The 26,866-nt window shown below is 36.9% G+C and overlaps 1 protein-coding gene across 4 annotated transcripts in view; it reads left to right on the plus strand.

Moving 5' to 3' along the window:
• Nucleotides 1-26,866, plus strand: part of DLG2 (discs large MAGUK scaffold protein 2) — a 2,066,111-nt gene that overhangs the window by 430,498 nt on the left and 1,608,747 nt on the right. Inside the window, exon 1 of one of the 4 annotated variants that reach the window (XM_082410136.1) lies at nucleotides 10,840-12,488. The exons of the other annotated variants lie outside the window; for them this stretch is intronic. Coding sequence (XP_082266262.1) covers nucleotides 12,459-12,488 — 30 coding nt within the window. The 5' untranslated portion in view covers nucleotides 10,840-12,458. Of the gene's footprint in view, nucleotides 1-10,839; nucleotides 12,489-26,866 lie in introns of those variants that run through there. 4 annotated transcript variants of the gene reach the window in all.

Here is a 26,866-nt window from a genome sequence, read left to right on the forward strand (position 1 = left end):
GTTTTTCAGACTAAAATGTAACTGTTAATGTACTATGTTGAACATCCACACCTTCTGATTAAGAATAATTTTGCAGTTCAGCTGTATTTCTCTATTTACTGTCCTTGCCAATATTTATAAGGAAACTTCTTTTTGGGAGAAAAGAAGCCATGGGAAAGAAGGTTTTTTTATGGTGGTTTGTTTTAGGGGATGAGAACATTTTTTTTGTGTACATTAGATACTCTCCTTGGTCCTTATTTTAAAAGTGATGGTTCTGAGTGAATCTTCCTGGAGAACTAAGGTCAAAAATAGCACAGAATCAGAGAATTAAAAGTAATTTTAATGGTAATCCAGGGCAATGACTTTCCTCAGTCTTAAATCTCCTCTTCTGCTGCCCTGATAAAGGGGAATCTATCATCTGCTGGAAAGTCTCTAGTTATATTATATGTCTATTACATATCTATATTTACCACCTCCCAAAGTAGCTCATTCCATCTGGGCAAGTTTAAGTATTATGTGGTTATTCTTTTTTTTTTAAAGAAAGATTTTTTATTTTATTTTATTTTTAAATTAATTAATTAATTAATTAATTTATTTATTTATTTTTGGCTGCATTGGGCCTTCGTTGCTGTGCACAGGCTTTCTGTAATTGCGGTGAGCAGGGCCTACTCTTCATTGCGGTGCACGGGCTTCTCATTGTGATGGCTTCTCTTGTTGTGGAGCATGGGCTCTAGGCACGCTGGCTTCAGTAGTTGTGGCATGTGGGCTCAGTAGTTGTGGCTCGTGAGCTCTAGAGCACAGGTTCAGTAGTTGTGGTGCACGGGCTTAGCTGCCCCGTGGCATGTGGGATCTTCCCGCACCAGGGCTCAAACCGGTGTCCCCTGCACTGGCAGGCGGATTCTTAACCACTGCTCCACCAGGAGAGTCCCTGTGTGGTTATTCTTATTAAACTCGTGATATTCAAATTATTTTAGCATTGATTATATATTTTCTATTTTCCAATGCCAGTTAAAGTTAAGTGGCAAACTTCTAAGTATCTGGAATTAATGGGGGAATAATCTTTTTTATTTTATTTCTTTAATGGAATACTGTGGTGAACTCTGGCTAATTTTGTTTAAAACAAAATTTAAACATCGAATGTAATTACTCCTCATTTCCAGGTTGATGAGGATACTGTGCTTTGCCTTTGAGCATCTTGTAGTGCCTCAGGGTCAGTGTTCTGCCTTTTAACGATTAATGACTGGACTTCTGTACTAGCATTGCTGGAGATCAGGTTTCTTGTTACTAACTTTGACATATTCATAAAGCTATTTTTAAACTAGTCAATCCAAATATCAATTTATCTATTAGCTGCCTCTAAAGCAACACAAATACTATAGAAATGAGATTCTGATCATTTGATATATCTGTATTTAGGAGCCTGGTTTTTACATATGTTTGAAAACAGCAATATGTATTCTGTTCAGATAAAGAACAGAATATCTTAGAACCAAATATTTGCGGTTTATGGTATTTACTACCTGGATCAATGAGTTCAGTGATTTTGCAAGTGCAATAGATCACCATTATAACAATAATGGGATGCGACTTGGAGTTAGATGATCGAGGTTCACGTCCTGGCTTATCTACTCAGTCAGTGGAGTACCCATTATGCACTGGTTTACCAACTCAGTAGCTGTATAAATTTGGGCAAGTCAATTTTCTAAGCCTCAGTTTCATCACCTGCAAAACTAAACTTATTTCACTGGTCGGGAATACTTAATGATAATAGGTATGTGAGTGTGCCTAATCACAGCCTGCTTAATAAAAAGTTAATGCTTAATCCGAAAACTATATTTTATGTATTTATAAATACTGTGGTTAGTGTAAATCACATCTCTAGAAAACAAGCTGTATTAAAGGCAATAGATTGCAAATTTCATGTTGACTCCTGACTATAACCCTATTTAAAAACGAAATAGTTTCCCTGTGATATATCTTATTCATTTATTTGAAAAAGTCTTTATTTAGCATCTGCTATGTGTTGGGCACTGTTCTAAACACTGGTGATATAGCCATGGACAAAACAGACAAACTTCTTATTCTCAGGAATAAATTTCAAAAAATAAGAGAGGAGTAAGGAATATAATTTCAGACTGTGGTAATTGCTAAGAAGGAAATAAACAGAATTATTTAATGGAGAATGATGGAAGGGAATCTAACTTAAGGAGGTCAGGTGAAGAAGGCTTTACTGAAGTGGTAACATCTAAACAGAGACTTGGATGATGCGAAGGAGCCAGCCACGTGAAGATCCAGGGGAAGAGAGTTTCTGGCAGAGAGAACAACAAATTCAAGGCCCTGAGGAAGAATGAGAGTGAAATACTGTTATGTGAGGAAAAGATAGCAGGCAAGTATGATGGGGTATAGGAAGGTGGAATGTGGAAGGGCATTTAGCAATACTACTGAGGTTATTTACATTAACTGGAAAGCAAAATTGCATTTCAGACCATATAGCTTTTTTGATTTGTGGTCTGTGCACACCTATTTGAATTTCTGTACTCTGTTCAACTCATAGCATTGTATAATAGTGGGAAACATTGATCCTCATAAGGAGTATACTTGATGTTCAACAAAGTTTATATAAACTGATTTGTTAGGGAAACAGAATTTTTATAGGATGATTTCATGATCTATAGTTTACTATACAAAATTATCTCAATTTTAAAAGTGTTTTAGATTTTGGTGATAATAAAGCGAGAGTTACTGCTTATCAATTAGCTATGTTCCATTTCACTTATATAAGTAAAATTGACATGCATTTCTGGTCTATACAATGAAAAATCATGAGAAAGTAGGTGAAAAGTGAACATTTCTTGATTTCTGTAGCAATTTTTGATTCACTCAAAATTTTTTTATTTAAGTTTTATGTTTCTCTTGCAAAGAATCACACACACTTAACGTGTGCAGAATACATAGACTCCAGCCTTCCATGATTTAATTTCAGGATCCAGTACTATCCAGATATTTTTTCATCATGGGAATTCTTTGGAAAAGTCAGTCCTTTTCTAGTTGATCTGAATTTCCTATTTGCCTCTGGAGACTGGAAATGAGGGCAGGCATTTTGCCATGACCTGCCTGCAGTCTATTTATTTTACTAAGTTAACAAGCTTTGCAGATGTCACTTGTGTGCCTGCTGTCCTGGGTAAATGGGGAACAGACAGACTGGGATGAGAGTCCACATGGGTAGATTTCTTTAGTTATTTTCCTTGGAGATAATCTTTCTTTTGGTGAGTCCATTCCTTCTGGGTTGCTCCCAAGGTCCTTATAAGCTAGGTAGGACTCAGTATAGGAGCCCAGAGACATGCCTATCTTTTTAGGGGGAATCACAAATTGTTTATACTTAGTCTGCATGGAGTCTAGGCTACTTTTGGCTAGAGAGGGCCTTTTGGCTCTGTCTGTGCCATACTCTCAAATTGGACCAAGGGAGGCAGAAACTGCCTCAGGATTTGAGGTGTGGTGAGATGGAAAGCTCACAGACTTTGCACTTCAGGTTGGAGGCATGTAGGTGCTGTGTCATCTAGGGAAAATTGTATAATCTCAGGGACCTTTACTTTCTTCATCTATGAAATGGGAATTATATTCCCTTTCTGCAGGGTGTTGTGACCATCAGAGATAATATGTAACGTATCTGCCACAATACTTCAGGTAATAGCCAATTGATAAATTACAGCTATTAGTAATAAAAATGCTTTTATTTATTACTGTGTTTCTATCACAAGGGCAAATGCCTAGTTTCAGCAGCATGCAGTGATTGTTGCAGCACTTTAGCTGGAAACTGTCCTTTTTTTTTTTTTTAATTTATTTATTTATTTATTTATGGCTGTGTTAGGTCTTCATTTCTGTGCGAGGGCTTTCTCTAGTTGTGGCAAGCGGGGGCCACTCTTCATCGCGGTGCGCAGGCCTCTCACTATCGCGGCCTCTCTTGTTGCGGAGCACAGGCTCCAGTCGCGCAGGCTCAGTAATTGCAGCTCACGGGCCCAGCTGCTCCGTGGCATGTGGGATCTTCCCAGACCAGGGCTCAAACCCGTGTCCCCTGCACTGGCAGGCAGACTCTCAACCACTGCGCCACCAGGGAAGCCCTGGAAACTGTCCTTTTCCATTATAAATTGGGTTGTTCCAAACCAACATTCTTGCACCAGACTGGATTTGCCAATAAAAATATTTGTAGCTGTTGGGCTTCCCTGGTGGCGCAGTGGTTGAGAATCTGCCTGCCAATGCAGGGGACACGGGTTCAAGCCCTGGTCTGGGAAGATCCCATATGCCGTGGAGCAACTAGGCCGGTGAGCCACAACTACTGAGCCTGCACGTCTGGAGCCTGTGCTCCTCAACAAGAGAGGCCGCGATAGTGAGAGGCCCGCGCACCGCGATGAAGAGTGGCCCCCGCTTGCCGCAACTAGAGAAAGCCCTGGCACAGAAACGAAGACCCAACACAGCCAAAAATAAAATAAATAAATAAAAATATTTGTAGCTGCATATACAGCTACCTGTACCAATCTATTTCTTTCTTACATATATATATTTATTTTACTATATATTATATATTCTTTCTTTCTTAAATATATATATATATAATATATATGCATATATGGTTACTATATGCATATATGGTTCTCACGTGGACAAATGATGCATATTATAGGGTTTTTTTTGAATTTTTGAATTTTATTTAATTTATTTTTTATACAGCAGGTTCTTATTAGTTATCTATTTTATATATATTAGTGTATACATGTCAATCCCTATCTCCCAATTCATCCCACACACACACCCCGACCCCCCCGCCACTTTCCCCCTTTGGTGTCCATACGTTTGTTCTCTACATCTGTGTCTCAATTTCTGCCCTGCATACTGATTCATCTGTACCATTTTTCTAGGTTCCACATATATGCGTTAATATACGATATTTGTTTTTCTCTTTCTGACTTACTTTACTCTGTATGACAGTCTCTAAGTCCATCCATGTCTCTACAAATGACCCAATTTCGTTCCTTTTTATGGCTGAGTAATATTCCATTGTATATATGTACCACCTCTTCTTTATCCATTTGTCTGTCGATGGCCATTTAGGTTGCTTCCACGACCTGGCTATTGTAAATAGTGCTGCAATGAACATTGGGGTGCGTGTAACTTTTTGAATTATGGTTTTCTCTGGGCATATGCCCAATAGTGAGATTGCTGGTCATATGGTAGTTCTTTTTGTAGTTTTTAAAGGAACCTCCATACTGTTCTCCATAGTGGCTGTATCAATTTACATTCCCACCAACAGTTCAAGAGGGTTCCCTTTTCTCCACACCCTCTCCAGCATCTGCTGTTTGTAGATTTTCTGATGATGCCCATTCTGACTGGTGTGACGTGTCTTGGTGTGTTTCTCCTTGGGTTTATCCTGTATGGGACTCTCTGTGCTTCCTGGACTTGGGTGGCTATTTCCTTTCCCATGTTAGGGAAGTTTTCGACTATACTCTCTTCAAATATTTTCTCGAGTCTTTTCTCTCTCTTTTCTCCTTCTGGGACCCCTATAATGTGAATGTTGTTGCTTTTAATGTTGTCTCAGAGGTCTCTTAGGCTGTCTTCATTTCTTTTCATTCTTTTTTCTTTATTCTGTTCCGTGGCAGTGAATTCCACCATTCTGTCTTCCAGGTCACTTATCCGTTCTTCTGCCTCAGTTATTCTGCTACTGATTCCTTCTAGTGTATTTTTCATTTCAGTTATTCTTTGTTCATCTCTGTTTGTTTCTTCTTTAATTCTTCTAGGTCTTTGTTAAACATTTCTTGCATCTTCTCAATCTTTGCCTCCATTCCTTTTCTGAGGTCCTGGATCATCTTCACTATCATTATTCTGAATTCTTTTTCTGGAAGGTTGCCTATCTCCACTTCATTTAGTTGTTTTTCTGGAGTTTTATCTTGTTCCTTCATGTGGGACATAGCCCTCTGCCTTTTCATCTCATCTATCTTTCTGTGAATGTGGTTTTTGGTCCACAGGCTGCAGGTTTGTAGTTCTTCTTGCTTCTGCTGTCTGCCCTCTGGTGGATGAGGCTATCTAAGAGGCTTGTGCAAGTTTCCTGATGGGAGGGACTGGTGGTGGGTAGATCTGGCTGTTGCTCTGGTGGGCAGAGCTCAGAATAACTTTAATCTGCTTGTCTGCTGATGGGTGGGGCTGGGTTCCCTTGGTGTTGGTTGTTTGGCCTGAGGCGATCCAAGAGTGGAGCCTACCGGGGCTCTTTGGTGGGGCTAATGGTGGACTCTGGGAGGGCTCACGCCAAGGAGTACTTTCCAGAACTTCTGCTGCCAGTGTCCTTGTCCTCACGATGAGACACAGCCACCCCTCACCTCTGCAGGAGACCCTCCAACACTAGCAGGTAGGTCTGGTTCAGTCTCCTATGGGGTTACTGCTCCTTCTCCTGGGTCCCAATGCGCACACTACTTTGTGTGTGCTCTCCAAGAATGGAGTCTCTGTTTCTCCCAGTCCTGTCAAAGTCCTGTAATCAAATCCTGCTTGCCTTCAAAGTCTGATTCTCTAGGAATTCCTCCTCCTGTTGCCGGACCCCCAGGTTAGGAACCCTGACATGGGGCTCAGAACCTTCACTCCAGTGGGTGGACTTCTGTGGTATAAGTGTTCTGCAGTTTGTGAGTCACCCACCCAGCACTTACGGGATTTGATTTTATTGTGATTGCGCCCCTCCTACCGCCTCATTGTGGCTTCTCCTTTGTCTTTGGATGTGGGGTATCTTTTTTGGTAAGTTCTAGTGTCGTCCTGTCAATGATTGTTCAGCAGTTAGTTGTGATTCCAGTGCTCTCGCAAGAGCGAGTGAGAGCACGTCCTTCTACTCCGCCATCTTGAACCAATCTTCACCTGGAGATTTTGACTGTGTCATGTGACCCTGTCTCTCTTCAACTGCTCCATATTATAGGTTTTTAAAAAATATTTTATCAGGAAAAATAAATGGCATAACTGGAGCTGTGATCATTGTTTCAGTCCCCAAATATTTATTTTGTGCAGGTACTCTTTTTTAAAAAAAAATTTATTTAATTAAATTAATTAATTTATTTACTTTGTTGTGCTGGGTCTTAGTTGCAGCAGACAGGCTCCTTAGTTGCAGCTCACTGGCTCCTTAGTTGTGGCATGTGAACTCTTAGTTGTGGCATGCATGTGGGATCTAGTTCCCTGACCAGGGATCAAAGCCAGCCCCCCTGCATTGGGAACTCAGAGTCTTAACCACTGCGCCACTAAGGAAGTGCCTGTACAGGTACTCTTTAAGTGCAGGTACCATGCTAGGTGCCAGAGATATAGATTATATCTATCCTCAGGGGGCCTAGATTCTAGGAGAATAACCACAGGGTATATTTAACTATGAAATATTTTTTCCCTGTTGGAAAGAAACAAAATAAAATAATGCATTTAAATGGTTAAGGTATGGACTTAATGCAAGTAATTTACAAGAGTAATTTTCTGGTATCAAACTTCCAATGGTAGGTTTTACTGAAAATCAATATATTCCTGGCTTGATATCATTAACCTTAAAGAATATCAAGTAAAACAGTTTGCAGGCTATGGCTTTATATCTTGCCAAACACTTCTTGTGAAATCACCAGACCAATTGAGCTCTATGTCAGTAAAAAAGTGCTTCAAGCTGATGCCTTGTTAATTTTAAAAATAAAGGAATGTTTCCCTTGAGGTGAAGGAGTGGATTATCTTCTATCATCTTTATATCTGAGGAAAATCAATGGAAGGCAACGTACACACAAAATAGAAAGCTGCATCCTAAGTAGAACTACACTTTAAAATGTTACCTATTTACTTTTATCTAAACATACAAACATAATCCATGTAATCACATGTAGTAAGTACAACCTAATGATTATAGAACATGTATATTCTACAGGCTTTTACAGCACATTTGTACTCACTTAACATTATATGAGTGATGCCCTTTTTTTCTCCAGCAGAGATTACATGTCCAGTTTGTGAAATGCCTGCTCTAAAGTACTTTTATTTAATGAAAACCCTTTGGATATGTTTATGTAAGCTGATTGTAGAAAGAAGAACGTTATTATTGATTCACTCCCCTTTAAATATAATAGAGTGCATAGAATTCTTCTTCCTCACAACTTCTAGCTAACTCCTGTGGGTCCTTCTCAGCTCAGCTCCGGGTTCCTCCCTAGAAAACCGCCCCTGACTACTTCATTCTGGGTTAATTGCCTTTACTTTGTGATTCTCAAACACTGCAAGTGCTTATTGTACTGTACTATAGGTGTTGAATCACTTGAGGGCAGGGTTTCTGCTAGCTTGTGCTCACCCTGGTGTCCCCAATAAATACATACTATGGGAATGGGAATACAGAGTCAAAATTGCTTTTAAAGTGCTCATGGTCTACTAGGTGATACAGACATTAATCAAAAAAATCATACCGTGAGCCCTCAACAAACGTGTTAGATGAATGACTTAGGGAGTGTATATGGGAGGTCAGGAGCTATGCTAGATGAATTGCCTTTCTTTTCTGCAGGTCTTTATAATTTACAAAGTGCTTTCATCTGTGATCAGCCAGGGTCAAAAGAATAATCAGGCTTCCCCTGCAAGTTTGCCCATTTCTTAGCTTTCTCCACTATAGGAAAATGGAATATAGTTCCAAAGATACTTTTCTTCCAAGGATACCTTGTAAAATATCCATCTTCCTCTGCTACCCAATTTACTTCCTCTCTCTTTCTAATCCCCGACTGTCTCTGTTCTGATCGTGACTTACAAAGCCCTGGGCTTGGAATAAGTTACTAGGTACCTCTTCTTGGAAATTCATTTAAACTTTCAAGCTGGTGAGAATGTCACAAGTGCTTTACAAATTTAAAGTGCTATAGGAACATAAAGCCTAATTAGCTTGAAGATGAATATGATAATCAGTATCAATTGCATATAAGATGGTTTGGTTTTATCAGGGAAGAACTCTGATACCTGGGAATGCTCAAGGACATGACGTTATACATACTCTGAGACAAGCTTAGGAAGTATTGAATTAAATTAAGCGTCGTGATGGTGTAATAAATGAGGAGGTAAATAGGCAAGGTGGTACTTTTTTTTTTTAACATTTTCATATTACTGAACCCCATAAGACAGTTATCTAATTGAATGGACTAGAACATGGGTTTTATTTATGCTGTTTAACTTGAAATTTATCTGAAGTTTATTACACCAGTAGGATAACAGTTCAGAGGAAATTGTCTTTTAACTATAAATAATTTTGAGCCACTTTTTTTCTTTTTTTCTCTGAGCACGTATCTGATTTGCTATGAATTTTAAATTTCTAAATTCTTTAGAAACCGTGTTCTCATTTTGGTAAAATAATGGCATGTCAGTTTCTGAAACATTCATCTATTTAGCAATCAGGAGAATGTTGAGGTTAGAACCTGAAAAATTCATGAAAGGTAGAAGAGTCTTACATGTCCACACTTTTTTCACATTATTTATTGTAGAAAATACAATTTTTATAAAAAATGAGAGGGGGTTGGAGGAGTGGGGAATGGTTCTACTGGCATCTTAAAGAAGTGATCCCAACGTGTGGGTCCCTAGACATTTCTTCTTGTTGTCGTCCATGGTCAAGTTGACTATCTGTTTTCTTCCTAGCGAGAAGGAAGCATTGATTTTCCGTTTTTATTGGTCAGGCAGTGCTTTCCATTCTGTCACTCACTTTCTATCTCTCATTCTCCCCCCACCCTTCTCTCTGCACCCCTGTTTCTTTCTGTTTCAAGTCTGTCTCTGCCTATGTGTCTAAGAGGATGAAAAAAAAGTATATTATTATTTTTTTTTTCTAACATATGCACTAGCTCTTTGCCTTTTTTAAAAAAAAATTTAACATCTTTATTGTAGTATAATTGCTTTACAATGGTGTGTTAGTTTCTGCTGTATAACAAAGTGAATCACCTATACATATACATATATCCCCACATCTCCTCCCTCTTGCGTCTCCCTCCCACCCTCCCTATCCCACCCCTCTATTTGGACATAAGTACCGAGCTGATCTCCCTGTGCTATGCGGCTGCTTCCCACTAGCTATCTATTATACATTTGGTAGTATATATATGTCCATGCCATTCTCTCACTTCATCCCAGCTTACCCTTCCCCCTCCTCGTGTCCTCAAGTCCATTCTCTACATCTGCCTCTTTATTCCTCTCCTGCTCCTAGGTTCTTCAGAACCATTTTTTTTTTTTAATTCCATATATACGTGTTAGCATACGGTATTTGTTTTTCTCTTTCTGACTTACTTCACTCTGTATGACAGACTCTAGGTCCATCCACCTCACTACAGATAACTCAATTTCATTTCTTTTTATGGCTGAGTAATATTCCATTGTATATATGTGCCACATCTTCTTTATCCATTCATCTGTCAATGGACACTTAGGTTGCTTCCATGTCCTGGCTATTGTAAATAGTGCTGCAGTGAACCTTGTGGTACATGACTCTTTTTGAATTACAGTTTTCCTGGGGTATATATCCAGTAGTGGGATTGCTGGGTCGTATCAATGGAATAGGATAGAAAGCCCAGAGATAAACCCATGCACATATGGTCACCTTATGTTTGATAAAAGAGGCAAGAATATACAGTGGAGAAAAGACAGTCTCTTCCATAAGTGGTGCTGGGAAAACTGGACAGCTACATGTAAGAGAATGAAATTAGAACACTCCCTAACACCGTACACAAAAATAAACTCAAAATGGATTAAAGACCTAAATGTAAGGTCAGACACTATAAAACTCTTAGTGGAAAACAGGCAGAACACTCTATGACAACTCACAGCAAGATCCTTTTTGACCCGCCTCCTAAAGAAATGGAAATGAAAACAAAAATAAACAAATGGGACCTAATGAAACTTAAAAGCTTTTGCACAGCAAAGGAAACCATAAACAAGACGAAAAGACAACCCTCTGAGTGGGAGAAAATATTTGCAAACGAAGCAACTGACAAAGGATTAATCTCCAAAATATACAGGCAGCTCATGCAGCTCAATATCAAAAAAAAAAAAATGACCCAATCCAAAAATGGGCAGAACACCTAAATAGACATTTCTCCAAAGAAGATATACAGATTGCCAACAAACACATTAAAGGATGCTCAGCATCACTAATCATTAGAGAAATGCAAATCAAAACCACAATGAGGTATCACCTCACACTGGTCAGAATGACCATCATCAGAAAATCTACAAACAATAAATGCTGGAGAGGGTGTGGAGAAAAGGGAACCCTCTTGCACTGCTGGTGGGAATGTAAATTGATACAGCCACTTTGGAGAACAGTATGGAGGTTCCTTAAAAAACTAAAAAAGTATATTATTATCCAGAATGATGCTTGTCAAGCGTCTCAAAAGCAGTCTGTGCAGCCGTTTGGGAGGGATTTGGGAGGAAGGGAGAGGGTTAATCATTTGCTGCTAGAATCCGCAGAAGGGAACACAGAGCTCTGCCCACGTAATAAGCGCCTGCAGGCAGCTAGTGAGGAGGGAAAAGTTTGGGAAAACTCATTTTTTGTCTCTCAGATTGTGGAACTTTTATGAACACTTTGAAACCTCCTCCCACCTCGATTTTGTAATATACTTTAAATATTCAGGTTGTTTGTGTATTCACATGTCAGAGAAGGCACAAATAGGTACACAAATAAAAGAAGAAATTGAGAGCGTTTTTTAAGTTAAACCTCCAAATTCTCCGTTTTTAAAAAATGTACCTGGCCGGGATTTTCTTTTTCAAGCTGCTAGTCATTTGTAAGAAGCTGCCCTTGTAATTGCAAATGAGTTGAGATGTGATATATGCAGCACCGCATGCACCTTAGCTTTTCAGTCATACCTTTCGAGTCATTTAGACTGCTGGGAATCATGCTCATGATAAATAGCTTTTTATTACCCAAAGCCGCTGTTCTGGCAGCGGAACGACAGCCCTTTGGTAGATGCGCCGGGTAGTTTTTTGTGTTGTGCTTACTCAGAGTTGTTAGTAGGAAAGACGAAGGCAGCAAAGGGTGGGGGGAGACTCTGGCAAAGGAGATCTTATGGGTATACTGAAGCAGCAGATCAGAATTCAGAAACAAGAACGAGAGCTGAAATGTGATTCTCTGGTGCTTGCTGTAACACTCATCTCCACGACAGAACTGTGTGAGGCACTCCGGGAGCCTTGCTCGGATCACGGAATCCACTTAAGGACCATGCAGCCGCGGAGCCCCGCAAGCCACCGGGAAGTTTTGCCGGAGATGATTTCTAGGGGATTTTCCGGTGCTTAGGAGAATCCTGCTTGCCTTGAGCTCTATGGAGGAGGGCTCGAGTTTCCCATGAGGGGCCCCCTTGGAAAAGCCGTCTGTGCAGAATCCAGCTTCTGCTTCTCTCTGTGTGCCATTTACCAAAAGGCTTTTCTCACCTTTGCTGATTTGCTGGTGTGATTTCCATGTACTGAGTCCTGTGTAGGGATCCAGGATGGATTGCCTGTGCATTGTCACCACAAAGGTAGGATAGGAAACAGGGCTGTTGTTGTGTGCAGCATTTTTCTATTATTATTTTGGTCCTGTAATTAAACAGCTCTGGTAGGCGCTGCCGGTTCATGAGATAAAATGATTAGTATAATTTACTTTTCTGGGCATTTTGTTCCCCACGAAGGTCTGAGGGTCCTGTCTTTATTTGATTTCAACTTCTTAAAGTGATATTGTGTGTTTGTGCAAATGAAGGAGAATTTGCCTGTGGGTTTTTTTTTTTTTTTTTTTTATGGCAGGATTTGCTTTTGCATCTATTTGTATCTCAATATTAAAATATCTGTAGTAGTAGTGTAGCTTACACATCATTTTAACATAATGTATCAGGTAGTCTTTCTGAGTGTGATAATTAGCTTTTCATTTAAAAACCATGTCTTGTATGCTTGAAGAAGCCAATCAGCTTTACTGTGGCTTGACATATTGTTTCTGATTGGAGAATTCTGATATTCTGCATTTTAGTGATTTTTTTTAAAGGAAAAATTCTTTAGACTCTGATTTGAAACAAACACAATATTTAATGTTGAAATGAGTCTATTTTGATTAGAAGCAAATGAAGTATTTGTATTATCAGAAATAGAAACAAAAGCGGGAGTAGAATAAAATCAATAGGCAATTCTTTTATGGGTTTACAGAAAATAGCTAAAAATTTCAAACACATTTTATGTTATTCTGTCATCAGTCCTGAATAAGGTATTTAAATTTTATCATCACTGGTTATTTGAATAGAAATTACTATTATTTTTGGAAAAAACTAATTAAAAGACATTTATTCATTAGCTCACTTTTCATTTTGCATGTAAGCATAACATGAGTTAATTCGAGCTGTATCTTTTAGTTTCTCACATTGATTGGACATCCATTAAACACAACAAAATCAATAGCTTAGTGCCTGAGACTCATTAAGTATAGATTTCCCACTGTGATCTCCTTTTATCACTGAAGAAAGATTATTTAATTTTGAATCTACCAACCAAGTTCTCCATAGTATGACCTTAAATATTTTACTTTTATAGATTATATTTCAGAAAATCTTAAGGGATATCTTCCTGTAGGGCCTAGTATCACATGGCAGCTTCAGTTGATGTTAATGGACTTGAAGCCTAAAAACTTCTAGTTGCGTTAGTTGACCAGGACTCAAAGTTAGATGAATACCTTATTTTATTTTAAAAATTGCCAAGCATCTCAGTCAATTTTTCTAGTTGTCAGTAAAAATAAACTAAAGTAAATTAAAAAAAAAAGGCTAAGCGGCAACTTGTATTTCCTTATATTATCCAGGAAAACAGTCTCTTAAATATGTTTTAGTCTTCCTTAGGTGTTACACTCGGTGTTACTTTTCTTGAGAGAATACTGTCAAATCTGACCTACATGGATTTCATAATTATTTCAAAATCATAATAATTGAAGATACTATATAAAACATAATGAGTACTTTAAAAATGTTTTAAAAGGTTATTAATTAGAACTCAAAACTGGAAGTCTGTTGCATTGAACAAATTAAGTCAACAGTGAAATCTAAGTTTCCTCAATTTGGAAAACATGATCTAAGTAAAAAACGTGTCGTGCTATATATCGACTTATCAAAATATTAATGACTACAGGTATAAGGTAAGAAATACTATTACTCTGCCTTAAATGCTGTATCAGAGATAAATGTCATTATTCCAGTGTTTTGATTTATCATGTAAATTATACAGTTCAATGGGACAAATACCCATGAATTTCCTGAATTAATTATATTCGTGAATATTTCTAGGATGGCATATGTAACATGTTTATAAAACAAACATACTTACAACAAAGTTATATTATGATGTTTAAATGGTAAATAATGCATGGTTGATTTAAAAGCTGCATATAGGTGAGGAGATATCCTAGAGGACTTCAGAACGCAAATCCTGTTCACCTCACCCACCTTCATGGATACCCTTTTTTCCCAAGTGACCATGTACTTGGGATGCCCTTGTTCTACTTTCCTGGGACTCTTTGACAGGAAACTTGCCAACAACTTCGAAATTTTAATTCTATCTCTGTTCAGCCCCTATCACTTTATTCTCCAGTAATGAGTCCACCTTCTAGCAGCTCTGGCTGAGATGCTTTCTTCAAGTTTTGCTTTGTGGAAGTTTTCAGTAAGACTGGAACTGCTAACTAACTACGCTGATCTGTCCCAGGCTCTACCTCATCTGTGACAGATCTCAGTTATCACAGCTGACCACCACCTCCATCAAAGATTTCAGTGACAGGAAACATAAATACTTCCACTGGTTCTCTTCTTTCCTTCCCATCTTGGCATGAAACGTATTTCCTGTCCCCTTAGATCCTTCTATGACCTCTTGGCCCTCTCCATTCTCCCATTCCCTTCTATCACACACAGTGTAGAAATAAATTCCTCTTCATGTCTTTGCTCCATATTCTTAAGAATAATATTAGAAGATTAATGAAAGGAGAGATTATGACAAATCAAGACAAAGCACTGCATAATGGCAATATAAAAGGATCTATTAGACATACCAGAGAAGTGTTTTTCATTTTAGTTTTTCTGCATGTAAAAAGAAGGAAATGATTATGACATGTTTCATAATAATCTAACCCCCCTGATAAAAAAATCTTACCCTAGATCTCACCCATAAGACTCAGATTGCTTAAGGTCTTAAGGGCTCAAGTCTGATCAGACTGATTTGCAGACCCCCACAGATTTGAAGTAAGATATTTTAGGCCAGAAAATCATCAGAGCAACCCAAAACACAGATTTTTCTGTCACGTGGATCCCAAGGTCTTTTCAGATGTTAAGATAACTCACTTTTATAAGAAGATTGAATCATCTCTTTTATTGGAATGTTTCTGCCCAGTTTCAATTTTAACTCTTTTGTCACAAATGTCACTACTGAGAAAAGAGAAGTGAAATGACTTAGTGTGAAGAGCAGGGCTCTGGAGCAAGACTTGGATTTAAATTGTTGTTCTTACACTTATTGGCTTTAGGACTTGGATAAGTTTTTTAACTTCCCTGAGCCTTGATTTCCTTATCTGTGAGAAAAACATGATATTACCTATAAGTAAGTGATGTTGCCATAAAGTATTAAAAGTACCCAGCACAATTCCTGTCATAATGAAATAATTAACTATAGGGTAGTTTATTGATCAACTCACAAGTTATATCTTTAATCTATCCCTTTCTTTGGATGTGGTCATTGAGGAAAATGAGATCATCCCAATAATATTGATTAAACACAATTTAGTAACTACTATAACATGTTTTATAGAGTGGACATTTCTTACATGTTTTGAATAATTAAAATATAATAATCCCAATAATTCTGATAACTAGAATACAAGGAAAATAATGTTAGACTATGTTAAGACAGAAACATGCTGTTAGATGATTGGTCAATAGGAAAGCAGTTCTGGATAGCAGGCAGAATATTCTGGGCTAAATTTAATAAAATGCGAGCAGTTGGTAGAATTTTTCTTTTGCTGTGTAGGAATTCTCAAGTATCATATGTAATAGCATATGGGATTTGATACAAGAACAGAAGAAATGTGGAACTGTGAAAAAAATCAAAGTAAATCTGTACTTTGTAACTTTGGGCACCTAGAGGCATCTGGGCATCAGTGTCCTTGTGCCTGTAAAACAAATGTATTTTAATGTATCTCTGAGGTCCTTCCTTTTCTATCCTAATCTAATATTCTTCTAAAGTATATTATCTCTGCAAATAAAATTATTCATGTACACTAAGTTTCTTAAAAAGTAGTAGTGGGTGAATTATAAATTGTTATTTCAGGTGTCCATTAACCAAACTTATAAACATTTTTAAAAAGTTTTTAAAAATCTACAAAGACAATTGCAATATGCTATGTTGAATTACTCCTCTATTTTTTTTAATAAAGTCATGATGGTACTATTAATATTTAATATGTGTAACAGGTTGATGTGCATAATAAAATTCAAAAAGCAGAAAGAAAAGTAGACCAGGCAGCATAAAAGAAGCTTTTATTGATGTTAATACCACATCTATTCTGTAAATAAGATATCACTTTTCGTATTTGTCAACCAACCACCTTTTATAAGAATTAGAGTCGTTTAGAATTTCTAAAAGGAAATCAAAGTTGTTGCTGGGCATTTAAAAGATATTTTTGTTAATGCTAATAAGTATTATATTATTTATCATTTTTAATAGAAAAAAGTGACATGTACTCATAAATGTGTTCGTCATAGAGGTATTTACAACTATAGTTTTTTTTTTTGTAGGGGGGCACTAAAATTATATTTATTTTCCAGCAGAGCTTTACATAGAGAAAATGAAATGAATCAACAAGGCAACAAATGGTTGACCTGAGTGGCCCAGTCTTCATCGACAAAGCTATTTATTCATGCAGGTGTATAGTTGCATCTGTTCTCATGGTAAAATAGCACATCCATTCATTCATTTTATTCATTTAACAAGTATCTATCGAATGCCTAATATGTACCTGACATATTGGAAGTCATGGGGATATAATGAACAATCTCTTCTCATGGAACTTTTAGTCTAATGGGGAAAATAGCCAATTATAGAAATAACAATGCGTGAAAGGAGGTGAATATAGGGTGCTATGAAATGAGCACAGAGATACCTAAAGAATCTGGTGTGCTTGGTTGCAGGGTAGGTTGAGATTTCATATCAGGAAAGGGTTTTCTGAGGAAGTGACAGACTGATATGAAGAATGGAGGGCACAATGAGGGAGAAAGAGTGTTGTAGGCCAAGTCCCAGATATGATAGATGCCTGGAAGAGAGAAAAGTAAGTGAGAGAATGGCACATTCAAGGAAAGGGAGGTCAGTGTGGCTGGGATGTAAGGTATCCAATGTGAGTAGCAAGATACAAAGGATGCAGCCATAGGTGGGGGCCCAGTCATAAATATCAAATTGAAATACTATCTTAAAGGAAATAGGACTTTCCTTCCATCATTAACACTGGTCCCAAATCGCAGTTTTCCCTGACTTCTCACCCATTTCGTTTCTCTGATTTGAGCTCTCTCCTTCTGTTTTCTGCCACACCCCCCTTTGCCCATCCTTATGCCTGTTCAGTAAAAACAGTGGTTTCACCTTTCACTAGCTGGATGACCTTCTCTGAAATGTAGTTTTCTCTTCTATAAAATGGCACCTATCTTACAGGGTTGTTTTGACAATTCAGTTAGACAAGAACTATAAAGTACTTAGCATATTACCTTGTAAGGGGTAGGTGCACTGTTTTCTGCTGAGGGCCACATGTTTTCTGCTGAGGGCCACAGTCTCCCTATCTTCTTATCTTTTCTTGATGCTCTTCTCATACCTAACCTGCCAGTGACACTGGTTCTTATACCTATCATCTCAACCAAGCGTCTGCAAGGTGGCAAGTCCACTGAACAGAGATTGGAGCAGGGGGCTTAATGGACCAGGAAAAATCTACTGGGGGGCAGAGAAAGGCAGAAATACAGCTAATAGTAGGGAAATTTTAATAAACTCTGGCCTTTTTGTGTAGAAAAGTAGGAGAAGAGCCAATGTGAAGAGATTTCATGACTACATTAGTAACCTGCTATTAACCATTTTAATTGCATAAAACACTTTAGCATTTGAATTCCATCAATATAATAGCTTAAATTTCCTTTGTTAAGTATTCCATACGGCTGCCAGAATGATCAACCTAATACACAAATCCAACGGCACAACTCTCACATGGAGGCCCTGCGATAGCACCCTATTCAACTTAAGATGAGTGATTGTCCAAACTCTTACCTTAGTATGCAGGTCTCCCTTGACCTGGCACCTCAGTTCCTCCCCTGTCTTACCTTCCATCATTCCACTTTGTATTTTATACTCCAAGAATGTTAAAAATGCATGGGCCAGACTACTTCTTATATCTATGCTGCCTTCCCTGTCCTTCATTAAACTAATTGGCACGTTGGCCTTGCTGGCTCCCCTCTGTGTTTTGAGGGTATCAGCCATGTTTCTGCTTTGGAGACTTGTACTTGTTACTCCTCTGTCTAGATGGCACCATCCATCTGTCTAAATGCTACTTATCTTCCAGGTCTGACTGTACATGCCACAACCTTTCCTAAAATCTCCAGTTAGATTTTATATTCTTGGTATCCACTCTCATATTGTCCCATATTTCTGCTTGCCACAGTTCATAATTATACCCTGATTTGTGTGATTATTTTCTCAGTGTCTGTCTCTTGACTAGACAGAAGCTCCATGAGGGAAGAGACTACGTCTACTTTTCTCATGTTTGTATACATAATGTCTGGGACATATTCTGACACACTGAAAGAGCTTGATGGATTTAATTAACTCATTTACTCCTCAGACCAACTCAATGAAGTAAAATCCTCCACATCTTAAAAATGAGGGCTGTTTACACAACTGAGCAGTTTCATAGTGGGGATTCAAACCCAGATCTTTGTCACTGATGTCCATGCTCCTATCCACTATCATTGTCTGCTGGTTAAATCACTTCAAGGTTATTATTTAGTTAAAACATACACTTGACACTATATTTTGGATTTTGTTCCTTCTCAACCTAAACATCTAATTAAATAAGAATAATGCACCCTCATAATAGTTTATCATTATGGTTAAAGTTATTCGTAATTAGTTGTAGATTTGTAGTTTTTTGGACACATATTCGTAGCCTATAAAAATAAACGTTTAGAAATGAAATAAAAATGTATCGTATGAATCACCCCAGTCATCTGTTAATACATCTGTAGTAAATAGTCTTTCCTGCCAAACCCGATTACCAGGATGTTATTCACAACATCAACCCTTTTTGACACTGTGAGTAAAAGCTACATGTGCTGTGAAGAGCTGTGAGTTTGAGAGGATTATCCTTTATGAGACTTTTAGGTAAATCTTACTTTGTGAGACAAGTGTGGGTTTGCAAAGGAAACAAGTACAAATCAAATTTTGCAAATCAAATAATATTTAAGCACATTTATTGTGCTCAAAAATTTTAAAAATTGCATAACTGTCTTTATAAAGTACAAAAGAATTCATCACTTCTCTTTATTATTTACCCATTATTTCATCTGGATGTTCGTAGTAAGATTATCTTAAAGCAGATTACCAATGATGAACTTGCCTGAGAGCTGTCTCATTGCACGTATGTATGTTTCACCAAAGGCAATTTGGGAATATGCATTGGACCAAGGTTCAGAAATTAAAGTTATAGACGTGGGTTTGCCATTTATTATATTAGTAAACTTAGTCAATTCAGTTTACTCTCCCTGAGTGTTATCTTCTCAAGTCTGAAATGGGGATAATGATACTGGCTTATGAGTACTTCCTTCACAGGATTATTGTACAGAATCAAATGAGTTTATTTTAAAAATATAAAATACTGTATACATGGACAGGATCACTAAAATTATTGAAAGCAGGAAATCCTAGAGGAAACAGATCTTTTATTACCATTAGCATTACTGTATGTTGGAAAAAATGAGAGCTGTATCCATATATGTGTTAGGACTAATTTTATGTTAATTACAGTGACCCAAACAAATTGACCTGACAGGTCTGGGATCCCTCAGAGAACTGGGTACTAGGCATTTAGACAGCAGCTGGCATCCACAACTGAATTTGGCTTAGAGTGGCTGCATAGTACAGGGTTTGAAAGCATAGTCTTTGGAGTCAGACAGGTTCTTGCTGGAGTCCTAGGTCTGCCAGTTATTAGTTCTCTTGTCTGGGCCAAATTATGTAACCTAAATCTCAGTTTCCTTATTTGTAAAATGAGATAATAATAAGCACTTCGAGGGGTTGTTGTGAGGATTAAATACAATATTCATTGCCTCCACAAATATTTACTGAATGCATACATGTTACAGACAATACTGTAAGCAGTAGAGATATAACAGTGAATAAATCAGACAAGGTCCCTGCCCTCATAGAACTTACATTATAGAGTGAAGAGACTGGCTATTAATAGGCACACAGATAATACATATAATGATAGCAATAACTGCTATAATTTAAAAAGCTAAGAAACAGAATAGAGAAAGATGGATGAGTATAAAAAGCAACAGGGGCTATATTAGATAGGGTGGACAGAGATGTTCTCTCTGAAAAAGTTCTGGGAACTTGAAAGGACCAGCTTTGTGAAGATCTTGGGGAAGAACATTCTAGACAAAAGGAACAGCTAGTACAAATATATGCATAGGGCTTAGTAGAGCGGCTATACATAATGTATAGTCACCAAATAGCTGTGAATGTTTCTGTTTCTCTTCATTTTCCTCTTTCATTTTCTCTTATTTAGGGAATCTGACATTTAAGGATAAATTTCACAGTAGAATCATTAACTCAATTAGCTGGTTACCACTCTAGTTGGCAAACTTCTATTATGTAGTCATGGTGATAGGAATTTCCTCTGGCTTTAGTGAATGTTTCCCAGGCTTATAGATATTTACTGGTGAGAGAAAGAGACCAAATATTTCAGTCTTTTCTTCTAGTGTGCATTCAAAATTAGTACCAGATTTGAAATCCTATGAAAATACTCTCCCCCCAAATACCTCTATTCTAATACTCCTACACACACGTATCCATTTCTTTGCATCTAAGTAATTCAGTTCTTGAACTAAACTTTCAAGAGACAACAGGTTTTGTGAAAAAATGGTTTGACAGTAAATGAATAAATTCTTAGAATTTAGAATTCTATTTACCCATTAAGTAATCATAAGTCAAAAGTTCCAGGAAAATATCCACTCTGCGGAGCCCTCTGAGCATAAATCATTCTACTACTCTATTCTCTGCTCATTAGATAGTATGCTACTCTCAGTTGTTATGGTTAGATAAATGGGAGTTGTTCTATCTTACTACAATGCCATTTCCCAGTTGTTATGGCTAGAAAAGTGGCAATTGATCTTGGTTCTTATTTTTCCCTAAATTTCAATTTGTCCCAATTCCCCATTCACTCTTTGTAACTTCCCCATCCTTTCACTCCTATACATTTTCCATGCTGTTAACTGCGACCTTCCTTATAAAATAAAAATATACATACAATCCTAATCTCCCAATTCGTCCTACCCTCCCCTTCCCCTGCTGTGTCCACATGTCCATTCTCTGCATCTGTGTCTCTATTCCTGCCCTGCAAATAGGTTCATCTGTACCATTGAAATATATACAGTAACATGTGTAAAATAGATAGCTACTGGGAACCTGCTGTATAGCACAGGGAGCTCTTCAGGAGTTCCCTGTCCCCTACTTCCCCATTATTCAAAGTGTGGTCTGTTGATCCGTTACAATGGCATCCCTTCAGAGCTTGTTGGAAATGCAGAATCTCGAGCTCCATGCTAGAATTACTGAGTCAGAACCTGTATTTTAGCAAGATGCCTAGATGATTTGTATTCTTAATTGCTTTTGCACACATAGATTTAAGAAGCACTGGCCTATAGGAAGATAAAGTTTGCATAGCTTAACCTCACATACCTGGCTCGCTATGCTCTGGCCCTCGTCTAACTTTCCTATCTCAGATCCCATCACCCTTCATGCCTTAGCTTGAACCATAGTCAATTATATTTGGTTCCCCAAACAATCTGAATTCCATTCTCCTGTTTCTATGTACCTGCTTTTCTTTGTGTCTAGAATGCCTTTCAACTCTCTAACCTGATGCTTACTTAATGAGCTTCTTTTTAGCCTTTAAGACTCAGCTCAAATGCAGATTCCTCTGTAAATATTTTCCTTGATACTGCCCTACTGAACTGAGCTAGCCACTCTTCGTGTCCTCAGTACAATGCCTGTATCTGTATAATAGCCAACATCTAGCTGTACAATTAGTTTTTACACATGCCTATCTTTTGCTAGAATGTGAAGTCTTTGAAGATGGTAGGGAAGTTATTAATCATATTTATAGCCAACCACCTAGTATGGTGCTGACAGGTATACCATAAATGTTGATTGATTCTTTCATTTAACACACATTTGGTAGACACTGCATTGCTACGTAAATGAACAAGTGGATGAAACACTTCTTTCCTGCAACTTACACAAATGTATGTGTATATTTATATGTATATGTATATATACATATGTACGTGTGTGTATAACATGCACTTCACAGGAAATACTTGTAAAAGATATCTTTGTATTCTGATGGATAAACTATTCAGTTGACAGACAGGCAATTGGTGAACTTCTCTGTGAATGGTTGCTGGGCCTGAAATGATACTTGAAATGTCATTTTAGTATAAAAGAAATGGACTAAAAGAGATAAAAGTCCTCACACACTCCAAGAAGAGTAGCAACTGGATCACATCTATGATAAACCTACTTATAATGATCAACTTTTAAACCTCTAAAATTCAAATATAAAAATCCTTGTAAGTCAATAGCACATTTTTATTAAACAAAAGCTAAAACAGCTAGATCAGGTTTTCAGTTTGATAAAACAATGCCAACTATGTCTGTTTAACTTCTCAGAGATTTTCTGTAGTATGATACTTAACCTAGTTTGGGGGGAAAATTATTTGACTTTATAATATGTATATGTTTACCATAAATATATTATAGAGGTATAATTTTAAATTATATAGTATATTTTTAGCATAAAAACATTGAAATTTGTCTGAAAGCTATATAATAGAAAATTTTAAAATGGACTTATTGTCCTAAATTATTAGTTCATGAAATAATTGAAGAAATAATAAAGGTGTTTTCCTTTTTTTTTCCCAAAGCAGGATGCATTATATTGCACTCAGCTTTCATGATACAAACTTGTCTAGGAAGGGAATGTGACTTCACAGCAATTCTGCTTTTTTTTTTTTTTTAACATTGCTTTGCATTTTAGAGAACAAAGTGTACCAGTACCATTGAATAGTTTCACCTCAAGTAACCTCCAAAAAGAACTTAAAAAAACTATAATAATGATTATTGCTATACAGATGACATCAGTGCTATGCAAAAGGAGCCCTGAATAGGTGTTCTGTTATTCTGTGGTTGACATCTGAGTTAACATTTTTAGTCACTTTCAAATATTTCCTTAAAATTATTCTGATAACCCTAGACAGAAATACCACAGAGTAATCAAATATACCACTTTCCCATGTAGCTATATGGGCGACAATAGAGATTCTCCCTGAAGACAACTTACACATATTAAAAATTCCAAAAGTCAAATTTTAACATATGAATCATACCATTTATTATCCATATCAGCAAGAATTGTGGTGTTCCCTAAAACACAGTTCAAAAAGTATTAAAACAAAACTTACCTCTCCTATATTTCATGTTTTCACAAAGAGATATATAATTTATCATGCTGTATTTATGGTATCCCCAAATAAAATAAATTACTTATTTTCAAATATGGTTCTAATTAGAAAATGTGAAGAGGAATTCTGGATATTCTTGCTGATAAAAAGTATTTGAAAATCATTTGCTAAAGACGCCATAAATAAAAACATATTTTTAGCAAAAAAGAAATTCTCCCTCCCTTGTCTTTGTATGAGTCTTCTAGGATTTCAAGCTACAGTGCTTTCTTGCTAGTCCTTTAAAATAAAACTGTTCTGAATTAATACACATGTAATGTACTTAGCAATCTGAAGTTCTATTTAAATTGAGGACAGGTCTAATTGCTAGTTCTTCCTGGCTGACTGCTTGATGTTGGCTATGGCGCCTGATCTGCAAAAGCCTGCACACTCTTTCATTGATTAACATTCGTCCAAAAACATATATTCATAGGTGTCAGGAAGACAAGGCACATACAAAAACAATACCAATCTAACCCCCTTTCTTTGTGTTAGGCTTTGCCGGAATTTTTAATATCTGAGAAGAATCTCTGACAAGAGAGAACTATGTACATTTAAAGTGATGGCATTCCGAGGATATTTTTCAGAAAACACTGTCCAATGTATATGCAATTTTCAGAAACTCAAGAAGATTATAAGAACAAATTGATATGAATTGCATATTTAATAGGTTGTACTTATATCTTATCAAAAGCTCAACTTTTTTAATCCTTTATTCTTTGGAAATATGGTAATTGTCCCCTTTCCCATGTAGTTAATTATAAATTTCAGGAAGAATTAAGTCGGCTAAAACTCTTTACTATTTTTTCTTTGTCTCTATGGTAGCAGTGAAAATAGAAATGAATTGCTTTGATCTTGTTTCTGAACGGCATTTCTTTCCTCAAAGGATGGACCTTATTTGGCAGACCTGAAATTTTAGGTATTTTTCATTAGCTGTTTATTCAAAAGAGGTATTTTTTACAGATGAATTTTAAAAAGTGTCAGGAAGAAAACTGTATCTTATTTTAAAAATCACAACCTCTGTTTCCATAAGAGTTAGTAGTTTATGATATAATAGATAAGATCTGCCAATGAAGAATATTCATTGACTGCAGTAGTGGATAATGGCCAAAGTTTCTTTCTTGCAAGGAGAAAAGTACACTTGTAGTTCATTTCTCTTGTTTCATCTTGTTATGTCAGTAGGATGCAGTGACAGCATGCAAATATCAATGGCATTTAAAGTATTTTACAAGAATATGTTTTTGTTTTTTTTTATCTTTTATTTAGAGGCTTAAATTACTCTATTGCATCGAACTCTACATAACAGTAATTCAACTTTGGAGATTTCTAGAGCTTCAGAGAATATTGGGACATGCTTCCACAAAAGCTAAAGTACCATAATATATTTCTTAGAAATATTTACAGACCAATTATTTCAAGTATGTGATCCCAGACTACACAGTCAATTCTGGCTCCCAAATTTAGTCATCCTAAAACTGTTGCAGTATTTTAGATGTTCTTTCCAACTTAGATTTAAAACTTAGATTTAAAATTCCTGATGTTTGCGAAGTACTTTCTTGTACTTTTTCTCATTTAATTTTCATAGTGAACATGTGAGATAAATAGTATTATTTTATACTCAGAGGTGAGAAAGTAGGCTTAGAGAAGCTAAGTGGGATAGGAGAAAAATCCCTGGTTTGTAAGATAAATATTAATGTTTATATAATATAAATATACTTATTATGATTAGAATGTATGTTGGACCCTGGGCTAAATATGTTACTGTATTATCTTGTATAATCCTTCTAATAATCCTCTAAACTGGGTATTATTCTCTCCACTTTATGGATGAGAAAACTGAAACTCACTGAGACTAAGAAACTTGTTCACAGATCTAGAAAGTGAAAAATCTAGCATTCTAGCACAGGTCCAATGGATTCCTCATCGTTTTAAACATTTTCCTCCACCACCTTTCAGGGTTAATGTAGCGATAGAATGAGCTAACAACTCATGTCAAGTGCCTGGCATCTAATAGGTGCTCAATAAATGTTATTTCATTATACACCTAGGAAATGCCTCTCTCCATTGATACTGTAAAATAAGTTACAACAGTGACTCTCATGTGTAATAAATATTTAAATGTGCCCTGCTTTGAGCATTCAGAGCTTATGTAACTCATCATAGTTAATTAATCCAGGAAGTCAGATGGTTAGAAAATGTTTTAACATAGAGTGTTAATCCTCTTATGTACTAGTTAGCCACAGATTGCACCTCTGCTAACCTGGGCAAATGGCTGCCTGGAGTCACAAGAGATTTTGGAACGCATGATCGTGACTCAGCATCACCTTCACTGTCCGCTGAAAAACCTTCTTTCTCAGCATCCTGCGGAGAATGGGTCAGCAGCATTTTCCTCATTTACAGAAGAGCCAAATGCATGATTCCCCAGCACGATGTCAATCTTAGTAAGGATTTCCTCAGAAACAAATTAGGCCAACTCATTTTAAACATCTTTGAAACCTGAGAAAATAAAAGGAAACAAGTAGGAAGATAAGCCCAGGAAAGGATAAAGTTGTGTATTGAGGAACTGTGAGGAATTATGCCCAAAAGGTAATGAGAAAGGTTAATACTGACCATGAGTGTGTTTAGCATCTGTAATATACTTTGAACAAGCAGGATAGAAGCCACCTTATTTGGGGCTCCCCATTGTTTATTTAAAACTTCTTTTTTTAATTGAAGTATAGTTCATGTACGATATTAGATGTTATAGGTATATAATATAGTCATTCACAATTTTTAAAGGTTATACTCCACTTATAGTTTTTATAAAATATTAGCTATATTCTCTGTGTTGTACAATATATCCTTGTAACTTATTTTATACATAATAGTTTATTTAAAGCTTCTTAGTGTCAGTAATACCTACCCTGCTCTCTAGATGAAAACTCAGGCCGTCCTGTGACTTTCCATGAATTTCCAGTCACTTGCAAAGAATTAAAAGTCCTACAATCACTTAAAATCACAAATACAGTCTCAATTAAGTAATTAAAATTGTCCAGTCTCAAATATTAATCAAAACTCTGTACACTTTTCCTGATTAAATACTCTCTCTTCCCTACAATGGGATCTTC

This window comes from Balaenoptera physalus, assembly GCF_965194825.1.
Source record: "Balaenoptera physalus genome assembly, chromosome: 10".
Taxonomy (NCBI): Eukaryota; Metazoa; Chordata; class Mammalia; order Artiodactyla; family Balaenopteridae; genus Balaenoptera; species Balaenoptera physalus.